This window comes from Chiloscyllium plagiosum, chromosome 3 (genome assembly GCF_004010195.1).
Source record: "Chiloscyllium plagiosum isolate BGI_BamShark_2017 chromosome 3, ASM401019v2, whole genome shotgun sequence".
NCBI lineage: Eukaryota > Metazoa > Chordata > Chondrichthyes > Orectolobiformes > Hemiscylliidae > Chiloscyllium > Chiloscyllium plagiosum.
This window is the reverse complement of record NC_057712.1, coordinates 79,186,824-79,198,522: the sequence shown is the minus strand read 5'-3', so window position 1 is coordinate 79,198,522 and position 11,699 is coordinate 79,186,824. Positions and strand designations below refer to the sequence as shown.

The following is an 11,699-nucleotide window of genomic DNA, read 5'->3' as shown; positions in this document are numbered from 1 at the left end:
GAGTGCCGAAACAGAGGACACAGCTTAAAAATACGGGGTAGACCATTTAGGACAGAGATGAGGAGAAACTTCTTCACCCAGAGAGTGGTGGCTGTGTGGAATGCTCTGCCCCAGAGGGCAGTGGGGGCCCAGTCTCTGGATTCATTTAAGAAAGGGCCCAGTCTCTGGATTCGTTTAAGAAAGAGTTGGATAGAGCACTCAAAGATAGTGGAATCAAGGGTTATGGAGATAAGGCAGGAAGAGGATACTGATTAGGAATGATCAGCCATGATTATATTGAATGGTGGTGCAGGCTCGAAGGGCTGAATGGCCTACTCCTGCACCTATTGTCTATTGTCTATTTCCTTCTGATACACCTAACACTATGGGCAATTTAGAATGGCCAATTCACCTGGCCTGCACATCTTTGGACTGTGGGAGGAAACCGGAACATCTGGAGGAAACCCACGTGGGCATGGGGAGAAAGTTGCCCAAGGCTGGAATCTAACCTGGGTCCCTGGCATTGTGAGGCAGCAGTGCTAACCACAACCACCGTGACACCCTCTTGTCACAAGAAAGATATGGGGACTGTCATTGAATTTAAGACTGTTTGTCTAGTCTATGAAACAGAACTATCATGGGATAGGGTTGGAAACCAGGAGGTTGGAGCTCTGACCGCAACCATATCTTAGGCAAAAGTGAGGACTGCAGATGCTGGAGATCAAAGATTAGTGGTGCTGGAAAAGCACAGCAGATCAGGCAGCATCCGAGGAGCAGGAAAATGAACACTTCCAGCAGAAGCCCTTCATTAGGAATGAGGCTGGAAGCCTCAGGGGTGGAGAGATAAATGGGAGTGGGGGGGTGGGGCTAGGGAGAAGGTAGTTGTGTAATAGGTGGATGGAGCTGTGGTAATAAGTCTGAGGGGAGGGTGGAGTGGATAGGTGGGAAGGAAGATTGACAGGACAGGTCATGAGGAAATGCTGAGCTGGAAGGTTGCAACTGGGGTAAGGTGGGGGAAGGGGGAATGAGGAAACTGGTGAAGTCAACATTGATGCCATGGGGTTGAAGGGTCTCTAGGCAAAAGATGAGGCGTTCTTCCTCTAGGCATTGGGTGGTGAGGGAGTGGCAGTGGAGGAGGCCCAGGACCTGCATGTCCTCAGCAGACAGGGAGGGGGAGTTGAAATGTTCGGCCACGGTGTGGTGGGGTTTATTGGTGCAGATGTCCTGGAGATGTTCCCTGAAGCGCTCCACAAGAAGATGTCAGTCTCCCTGTGTAAAGGAGACCTCATTGGGAGCAATGGATGCAATAAATGACACTTGTGGAAGTGCAGGTGAAACTTTGATGGATGTGGAAGGCTCCTTTGGACCTTGGATGGAGGTGAGGGGCAGGTGTGGGCCCAGGATTTGCAATTCCTGCAGTGGCAGTGGAAGGTGCCAGGAGGGGAGGGTATGTTGGGGAGGGCGTGGTCCTGACCAGGTAGTCAGAGGGAGTGGTCTTTGCAGAAAGCAGATTGGGGTGGGGAGGGAAATATATCCCAGGTGGTGAAAATGTCAGCGGTTTATGCAGAAGCTGGTGTGGAAGGTGAGGACCGGGGTTCTGTCCTTGTTGCGGTTGGAGGGGTGGGGTCTGAGGGTGGAGGTATAGGATGTGGATGAAATGCGTTGGAGGGCATCTTCAACCATGTGGAAGGAGAAATTAGTCTTTAAAGAAGGAGGCCATCTGGTATGTTCTGTGGTGGAACTGGTTCTCCTGGGAGCAGATATGGCAGAAGCAGAGGAATTGAGAATATGGGATGGCATTTTTCCAGGAGGTAGGGTGGGAGGAGATGTAATCCAGGTAGCTGTGGGAATCGGTGGGTTTGTAAAAGGAAAAGGATCATCAGCAACCAGATTTTGTCAGGTGTTGTGAAGGCTTCTTCAGTAATATGTTTGAGAGCTCTGATTCTAAAGTATAGGGCAGATTATAGTTTAGATTTCAATTCTATGAAGATTTTAATGAGAACTCCGTTGCATGTTTTTTTTACATGATTTTAAAACCAGCATTTCCAAGAAATTGTGATTTCAGCAAAATGAAAAGCAAGACCCTTCGAGGCATTTGACCAATTTTACTGACTTGAGTTTTATGACCCAGAGAGACATCCAGAGTGGATTGATTAAGACAGAAACCATCTCAAAGACTTCTTTACCAGCAGAAGTGGTGTTTGACTCTGAGTATAAGCAATTGAAGCTGACAAAGTATCGAGTTGCATGGTGGAAGCCCCAAGCTGAAAGATGTAGAGGTTAATGTGTTTTGTTGTTTTCTGTTAGGTTACCTAACAGATTTGGGTTCCTATTGAAACCAATGTGTTGAAGACTATTTAAATGGCTACAATTGTCAAAAACTTACACACCTCTGTTCTATGCTTCCTAATGTTAAGGCACATTATTAACACATGTCTTCTGATGACCCTACACTGTCTCTCCCATGGACAGACAAAATGTGAGACAGGTATCTTGTTGAAACTGGAATGTCACCTATCGTCAAGTCTGAATCTATGCTGGAGAGGTAGTAAAGGGAAGGCATCCTACAAGCTATTGAATACATGAGCTGAAGAAGCCAAGCCCAGTAGGAAGTGAGCAGAGATATCAGCTTGTTTTAAAGGTTTTAAGAGACTTTCTATAAAGCGAATAACATCGGGTAAATGCATAGAATTTTTCTGAAATAGAAACCTGATACAGCTATGCCAGCATAATGGAAACTTTAGCATATTGAGCTTTGAGCAGGTTGTGGGTTATTTTTGATATTTGTAACAAGACTTTATTTCTTTTGAATAGTCTGCATGAATCGATTTCTAATCAAATATCAGGTCACGTTTGCATTTTGTGAAATGGTTATCCATATATACTTGAAAAATGTGTTGCTGGGAAAACACAGCAGGTCAGGCAGCATCCAAGGAGCAGGAGAATCGATGTTTTGGGCATAAGCCCTTCAGGAATGAGGAGCTACAGCAATTCTGGATATTGAGCATGTCACCTTCCTTTTAGGAAGTAGTGCTGCATTGTAGCTGGAGTGTCCGGGGGAGCAGTGACAGAGTGGTGGCCAGGGAAAATGCCATCAGCAAGGGCAAGGGCAAGCTCTGCTTCTTGAGCCGACTCTCTGGCTGGATCACACTTTGTTGAGAGCCATCTTGGAAACTGGCTCTATTGCTTTTTGTTGCTTCAGGTTTTACATTGTGAATCTGACTGTATATGTGCACTCTTGCTACCCAAAAGTAGCATCATAGCAATCTGTCTTTATTTTTATCTGTACTATTTTTAGTTTCTTAATATCTTGATAAAATCCAAATTATACATTTTTACTTTACATGTATGTACAGAAGCAAAAAAATTCAACCACAACATGAAATCGCAGTGAATTTGTTAATGCTTTAATAGGTAAACTTTATCAGCAGAACTGCAGGCATGAAATCCTGAAGCAGTAAATGTCTGTTGCAGCCTCTGCTAGAGTGTGAGTTAATGACACTCATTGGCAAAATGGAAGGGGAGTTACCCTGGAGAAAATGAATTGAAATATGATCGTATGTGAGAAGCAAAGGCAAGGAGCAAGTGTGGCAGTTACTCATCAGAGTAAAAGGAACCAAAGAAAGATGAAGTATCCAATAAATATTATACATTCCAGCAGCAACAATGTACTTGCATTCCCTATTCCTCGAATGTTTCTAGCTTTATAGGTAGAATCCCAACTATATGGGGTTGAAGTTAGCCCTTGGGGCATAAGCAGGATGTGGAGGGATTAAGGGCTAATTAAAGTTGTAGCTATAGGGATTTAATGATTAAGCAAGAATATTCTCTTGTCATAATTTAAATTCAGGGGTGTACCTCCTTCCTATTATGAATATGAGAAACATGAAAGGCAAGGGAAGATGCAGTTGTAATCTGTCAAGATGATTGACTAGGAAGAAAAAGAAGATCCTGGCAGAAGGACATATCAGAAGTTTATTTTGTAGTTACAATCCAAATTGATCAGGAATGTGAATGCCTTGCTGAAAGACTGGTGTGAAAATGATTACTACTTCATGGGATACTTGCAGAAAGACTGGCACAGGAGGAAATAGAGCCATAGACCAACTCTACCTGTTTGGAGTTGGACACCTGTGTCCTCGTGAAAGGGATAAATGAGGCCCTTCTAATGAACTAGGTGGAAGATCTGATGAATATGAAAGATTGGAGCTTTCCTGATCCTCTTAGCGATGGGCAAGGAAAGGGAGGACAAGGAAATGAGCATGTTTTCCTTCAATGGCATTGAGGTAAAATGGAGAATAGAGATCAATTGATTTTATTTATGCATCTGATTGGGTATTTTGCACAACTAAGTAGACATTAAATATGGCCCAGGGTCTGCCAAATGACTCACGGGGAGTATTTCTGGCCCACTATCAGGTGCCACAAACCTCAGACCCAAATGTTAGAAGCTAAAAGAAATGGGAGGTGAAAGTAAAAGTCAAAGCAAGGTAAGGAGTGAAGTCGATATTAAATCAGAAGTATAAAGTGACTGTTAATAGCAGAACAACTACTAAAAATAAACTAAACTTATTCATGTCATCTAAATTAAACTTGGTAGCTGGTAGTGAGGAGCAAGATTGGCCTTGAGATGTCAGCACTTCTGACAATATTGTTGTTCATTCCACTGTGCGGCTTCAGAATGAACCACATGAAGGCCAGACCAGCTGGATCCCTACCTTAAAGAACATAAGTTAACCACATGGGTTTTTATGACAATTTATTTCATGGTCGCCATTACTGCAAGATGAGCTTTAAATTCCTTTTTTATTTACACTCTGAGCTACAGAACCTCTTACTGGTACATCAGTCATGGCCACTTGCATAACTGGTCCAGTGTCATTACTACTATGCTACCATGGATGCAGAGGAGCTGCACTGGCTACTGAACATTTCCTTTTACGTTATAATTAGGTTATAGTCTAGCAACTATTAGTTATATAACTTTAAAAACTGGACAAATAATGGAATCAAATAAAAAGTTAATGACAAAGTAAAAATTGAATCCAGTGTTGATTAACATAAAATTAAGATCACTTGAATAAGTAGGGATACAATGCAGACCTACAGATTGTGGAGAAAAGAAATGTAAATTATCCAGGGCCCAGACTCCATTACATTATGCCTCCAGCCACCTGAGGGAGATAGAGGGCACAGCTGTTCCCTATTGTTATTGTACACATCTATTTTGTGGTTACATTGAAGCTCTGTTTTAACCTTCCACATTGATGCCAACATAAAGGTGAACACTATCTAGTGACAGTATCCAAACATTCTGACTCAAAGAAATTGGTGAGTTATATGGTCCAGACATGCTGATGCTAACCTCTCGTTATTCTTCTACAGTGGAGTAACAGCAGAAATTTTCCAAGATGTTGAAGCAATTGGTCTTGTAGGGAAGATTTGAGGCGGCGAATTCATTTCAATCACAAGTGTTCAAGTGTATTCTATGCTCTGACACTTGACCCTAACTTTGCCTTTTCCTCATTAGCCTGTAAGAATACAGCTAAGAATAATCCTCTTTGTGGATGCAAAGAAAAAATGACGTGTTTTCTCCAAGTAGTTACTGCTCAGCCATGATCTTATTGAAAGAAGGACTAAATAATCTACTCATAATATGTTCATAAAAAGGTGAACTCATTGAATCTGGGCAAGAACAGATTGTGAGTTTTTGCCCTGCAAGTCCATAGTTAGAGCATCAATTTCATTTGCTTCAATATGACAGATTACATGCCTGCATTAGGGTTTTCAGGTAACAAGTGTCCATTCATTTTGTATACTTGGCTGATTTCCGAATGTTGTCTAACGACATTCATGAGGATCTATATCATAAGACCATCTGCCTTAGGAGCAGAAGTAGGCCATTTGACTCATCGATTTGCTTTTCTGTTCAATGAGATCATGGTTGACCTAATAACACTGAACTCTACTTTCCTGCTTATTGCCCCACAATTCTAGTACTGTTTATAAATCTATCTGTCTCAGCTTGAATATATTTAATGGCTCACTCTCTGCACCCCTCTGCAGTAAAGAATTCCATGGATTCATCATGAAGAGGGAAAAAAATCCCTTCATTTCTGTCCTAATAGGCAACCCATTTTTCTGAGATTAAGCTCTGTGATCCTAGACTCCCACAAGAGAAAGCAACTTCTCAGTATCCATCCTATCAAGTCCCCTAAGAATCTTGTATGTTTCAATAAGGTCACCTCTCATTTTTCCAAACTCTGAGTACAAGCTTACCCATTCAATCTCTCTTCAAGACAAACCATACGTACTCCAGCTCGACTGAATGAATCTTTTCTGGACTGCCTTCAGTATTTCCCTAAACTGTTCCAGTAATCTAAGTGTGGACTAATTAGTGTCTTGTTTTGTTTTGGAAAGAATTTCCTATTTTTATTCTTCATTTCCTCTGAAATAAAGGTCAACATTTGATTTGTCTTCTCTATTGCTTTCTGAACTTGTATGCTAGTTTTTTGTGGTCTCATGCATGAGGACGCTGCCTGCGCAACAAAATTTCTTTTTCCTTCAGCTTTCTGCAGAACTTCTCCCTTTAAGTAATATTAAGTTCTTCTATTCTTTCTGTCAAAGTGCAAAACCCCACATTTTTCCACAATGTATTCCATCTGTCAAATATGTCCCCATACTCTCTCGACCTGTCTGTATCCTTCTCTCTCTCTGTCTCACCCTCAGCACTTGCGATCCCATCAATTTTTGTCATCCACAAACTTGATTACATTCTTTCTCTCATCTAAGTTATTTATTGAATGTTGTAAATAATTGTGACCCCAACAACCTAACACTATCTACAGATTGCTGATGTGAAAATGCCTCATTTATCCCAACTTTGTCTTCTTTTTGTTAGCCAATCCTCCTATCCACAAACACATGGGCTCTAATTTTAAGTATCCTTATTTTCAGTACATTATTGAACACTTTTTTTTAAAGTTCATTTACTGGTTTCCTTTACATATCTTGCCTGTTACCTCCCCAAGATAATTCTAATACATTTGTCAGGTGATTTCCCCTTTATGAAGCCATGTTGACTCTACTTGGGAGTTTCTTATTAACTTTAAAACATTCATCATATTGACTATTTATAAGTCTTTTGGCCTATATTAACTTCTTGCTAAGAGGTGAACTCATTTGCACTGCTTACCTTGACAAGAATGAAGAGATGTTACCCTCACTGCAGAACATTATGCTTCTATGTTGGCTACAATTCTCTGTGGGAGCAAGTAAGAGCTTTTGCCCGAAATGTTGATTTTCCTGCTCCTTGGATGCTGCCTGACCTGTGTACTTTTCCAGCACATTCTAATCTAGACTAGTTCTCTGCACCTAGCCTGCACCAGGTTTTAGTCACTCACTCAGGCATCAGTCAAACCAGGGATTGCCCAAACTTTGGATTTGCTATTAGGTGAGATTTGGGAATCTGGCGACACCAAAGTTCTCCCTGTCTAATAAGACCAGGCTCCAACTCTACTATTTTTTTTTCTACCTGAAGATGTGGAGATTTCTTAAGCTGTCTCTCGTGAAGAAGGCACATATAGATCTTTTTAACATGTCACAGCCTTCATCAATGTTGTGTGCTAAAGCTACTGAAATCTTCACTTACGTAGGTATTGACTCCACCAGACAATCTTACACAATAATCAAAAGTGTAATGCTGGAAAAGCACAGCAGGTCAGGATCATCCGAGGAGCAGGGAAATCAACGTTTTAGGCATAAGCCCTTCCTGATGAAGAGCTTTTGTCCGAAACATCAATTCTCCTACTTCTCCAATGCTGCCTGACTTGCTGTGCTTTTCCAGCACCACACTGTCTCAACTTTGATCTCCAGCATCTGCAGTCCTCACTTTTGGGAGCACAGTGACTCAGTGGCGAGCACTGCTGCCTCACAGCACCAGGGACCTGGGTTCAATTCCAGCCTCTGGCGACTGTCTGTGTGGAGTTTGCATACTTTCCCCGTGTCTGTATGGGTTTCCTCCAGGTGCCCCAGTTTCCTTCCACAATCCAAAGGTGTGCAGGTTAGGTGAATTGGCCATGCTAAATTGCCCATAGCGTTCAGGGATGTTTAGGTTAGGCGCATTAGTCAGGGTAAATGTAGGATAATAAGGTTGGGGATTGGGTCTGGGTGGGTTACTCTTTGGAGAGTCAGTGTGGACTTGTTGGGCCAAAGGACCTGCTTACACACTGTAGGGATTCAATGATAAACCACCTGTTTAACTGCCTCCACTGCCATGACATCCTTCCTTAAATAAGGAGACCATTTGCTCATGAGGAAACAGGAAGAGGAGCACTGGCTGAGCTACTTTCCTAGCTCATCTGTCTGGAGCTGAAGTCTGCCCTCGGAACTGCCAGTCAGAAGTCAACAACCCTCCATTTTCAGGAGGAAGTGAGGACTGCAGATGCTGGAGACCAGGGTTGAAAAATGTGGTGCTGGAAAAACACAGCAGACCAGGCAGCATCCGAGGAGCATGAGAAGAAGGGCTTATGACCGAAACGTCGATTCTCCTGCTCCTCGGATGCTGCCTGGCCTGCTGTGTTTTTCCAGCACCACATTTTTCAACCCTCCACTTTCACACAGGGTTGCGGTGTTGGCTTCATTAAAGGTTTCTAGGGATCTGACTAGGGCCAAACTAGAGAGCAGGCATTTTAGGCTTTCTGCAAAGAGAGTCAAAATGGTGGCAACTTTAGGGACTAACTCTGTGGAAGTCTGTGTACTCTTTGGCCTTGGAAGGCTTGTTAAGCAGGGATCCTTGTTCTGTACACCAGCCTGCATAGGCAAAACTGATAGGCTGTGCATTTGGTCTGGGTCTCATCCACTGCTGACTTTATCACTGGGCCCTGTGAACAGGAAGGCCACACAGCCTGAGCCTCACTTACATTGGACTAAGTTTTAAAACTTTTTCCCCAACCCTCCAAGTATAGAAAAGGACCATGGAATAATAATAATGGAAGATTTTGACCCTCTTGCCCTCATTCCTCTTCAACTCGCTCAAATAAACATCCTTTTTACCTCATTTTTAAAAAAAGCCTGATAATAAATAAATAATGAATAGGAGGGCAGGTGGTGATGGTGGGGAATTGAAACCAAAAACACACACCAGAGAGCAACAAAGAAAAGGTGAACAAAGCAATGAAAAATGATTGGAATAAAAGCAGAACAGCAATTTGGAATGCAAAATGGTCAGGTGTATAAAAAGAAAAAATAAGTATTCTATAAAACGTAGAAATAAGAGAAATTAGGATAGGACAAAGTTATTAAGATTTCAATCATAAAAGCAAAAACTGACAGAAAAAATAAAAAACATCTTGGGTATGACATTAAGAGAAGTGATCAAAGAGGGATAGGGTTAACTTTGGAAAATTAACTGAACTTGCTTTGAATGGTTGCAATGTAACAACATTGTGCATTGGTCAGTGGAGTTAGACTATCGAGATCAAAATTTGAAAGCTGCATGGAAGTCTTTCTCTCTGGAGAATTTGAGGGAAATGAAGTCCGTTTTATTTAGAAATTCGTTTCGGAGATGTTTGAGGTGACATCTGAAAACTTGGAGGGCTCAAATCAAAATGATTTGGCAATTGAAACTTTCATGTAAAGGTTATAATTCTAGGAGTTGGATTTGTCCTGCAACAATTTAATCACAAACTTTTCATAATTCTATCACACACCAGGAACTGTGTGGATGCAACAAATTTTGACTTTGATTTTTTCCAATGGCGACCTAGCCGCTGTTCAAAACAAACTACCTGTAGAACGTGTTCCTTGGGTTGAGGTACCAACGATGTGCTTTCTGACACTGCCATCACCTCGTTTGGCTGTCTCACATTTGCCTTATCACTTGAGTCCAGAGGGTTTGAAGAAAACTGGAAAAGTAAGTGCATCTTTTATTGCTTTCAACTCATTTATTCGCTTATAATATGTTTTGCCTTTCATGTTCATCATTGCTCTGACTGTCTTTTCTTCTCTGTATATTCATTAGTGCTATTTTCTGTGAGTATACATTAAGGTTAGCTTAATGCACCCTTCCATCTATAAAATGATAATTTTTACCGCGTTGGCCAACTGTGTCAAGCATCACCTAATGTGGCCCACACAAGCACAGCAGAGGGAGGCAGTGAGCTGACAAGGTGGTATAAAGTAGTATCCTTTTATTAGTTCTTGGGGTGTGGGCCAGCATTCAGTTCCCACGCCCTAATTATACTGGAGAAAGTAGTACAGTGCTACCTTGAAATAATGCAGTCCTTGTGATAAAAATTCTTGTGCTTTTATGAATTTTCAAGATTCTGATCCTGTGACAGTGAAGCACCAATTATACAAGTCAGGGTGGTGTATGTTTTGGACGGGAATTTTCAGGTGGTGGTGTACCCAAGTATTTGCTGCCCTTTTTCCTTCCATATGGTAATGGTTGTACATTTTAAAAGTGCTGGCTGAGAAGCTGTGGTGAATTTCTCCATTGCATCTTGCAGATAGTGCTTTGTCCTGGATAGTGTTAAGTTTTTGAGTGTTGTTCGGGCTGCGCCGATCCAGGTAAGTGGGGAGTATTATATCACATGCCTAATAAGCACCTTGCAAGTTCCCTCAAAGCGACACCCACTGTCCTGACTTGAAAACATATTGCCATTCCTTCCTTCCTTTAGTGGCAGAGAGGGTGAATAGGAATGTGGAACTCAAAAACATTAGGTCAAAAAAATAATTGGCCTAAATCCTGAAACTCTGTCCTCCAAAGTTTGTAAGTTTATTAAATGGATTGCTATGGTTCAGGAGGGTAACTCACCACTGCCTTCTCAAGGGCAACAAGAGAAGGTCATTCAATGCTGATGTAGCCAAAAATGCCCAGATCCCTTGAATAGCAGCAGTGAACTATCTACAAGATGCACTGCAGAAATTCACCAAGACTCCCTTAGACAGCAGCTTCCAATCCAATGACCATTTCCAAGGACAGCAAATACATGGGACTAATTCCATCTGCAAGATCCCCACCAAGTCACTCACTGTCCTGACTTGGAGATATGTGACTGTTCCCTCAATTTGCTGCGTCAAATTCCTGGGACTCCCTCTCAAGTGGCACTGTGTCTACCTACAGCACATGCATAGTAGCAGTTCAAGAAGAAAGCTCACGATCTTCTTAAGGGCAATTAGGGATGGGCCTTAAATGGTTGTCCACCCAGCAATGCCCAGGTCAAGGGAGTGAATAAAAATAAGCCTGCTCCACCATTCTAAATGATCATGACAACTTTAGAGTCAGAGAGTCATAGAGATGTACACATAGAAACAGACACTTCAGTTCAACCTGTCCATGCCGACCAGATATCCCAACCCAATCTAGTCCCACCTGCCAGGACCCAGCCCATATCCCTCCAAACCTTTCCTATTCATTTACCCATCCAAATGCCTCTTAAATGTTGCAATTGTACCAGCCTCCACCACTTCCTCTGGCAGCTCATTTCATACCCATACCACCCTCTGTGTGAAAAGGTTGCTCCGAACGTCTCTTTTATATATTTTTATATCTCACCCTAAACCTATGCTCTCTAGTTCTGGACTCCCTGACCCCAGGGAAAGACTTTGCCTATTTACCCTATCCATGCCCCTCATAATTTTGTAAACCTCTATAAGGTCACCCCTCAGCCTCTGACGCTCCAGGGAAAACAGCCCCAGCCTGTTCAGCCTCTCCCTGT

At 42.2% G+C, this 11,699-nt stretch overlaps 1 protein-coding gene across 3 annotated transcripts in view; it reads left to right on the top strand.

Annotated features, from left to right (window-relative positions):
- Window positions 1-11,699, top strand: part of LOC122546148 (amine sulfotransferase-like) — a 45,982-nt gene that overhangs the window by 19,004 nt on the left and 15,279 nt on the right. For 2 of the 3 annotated variants that reach the window (XM_043684964.1, XM_043684969.1), the window contains exon 3: window positions 9,693-9,892. In XM_043684964.1, coding sequence (XP_043540899.1) covers window positions 9,693-9,892 — 200 coding nt within the window. The remainder of the gene's footprint in view (window positions 1-9,692; window positions 9,893-11,699) is intronic. The other variant, XM_043684974.1, reaches the window with a different exon arrangement.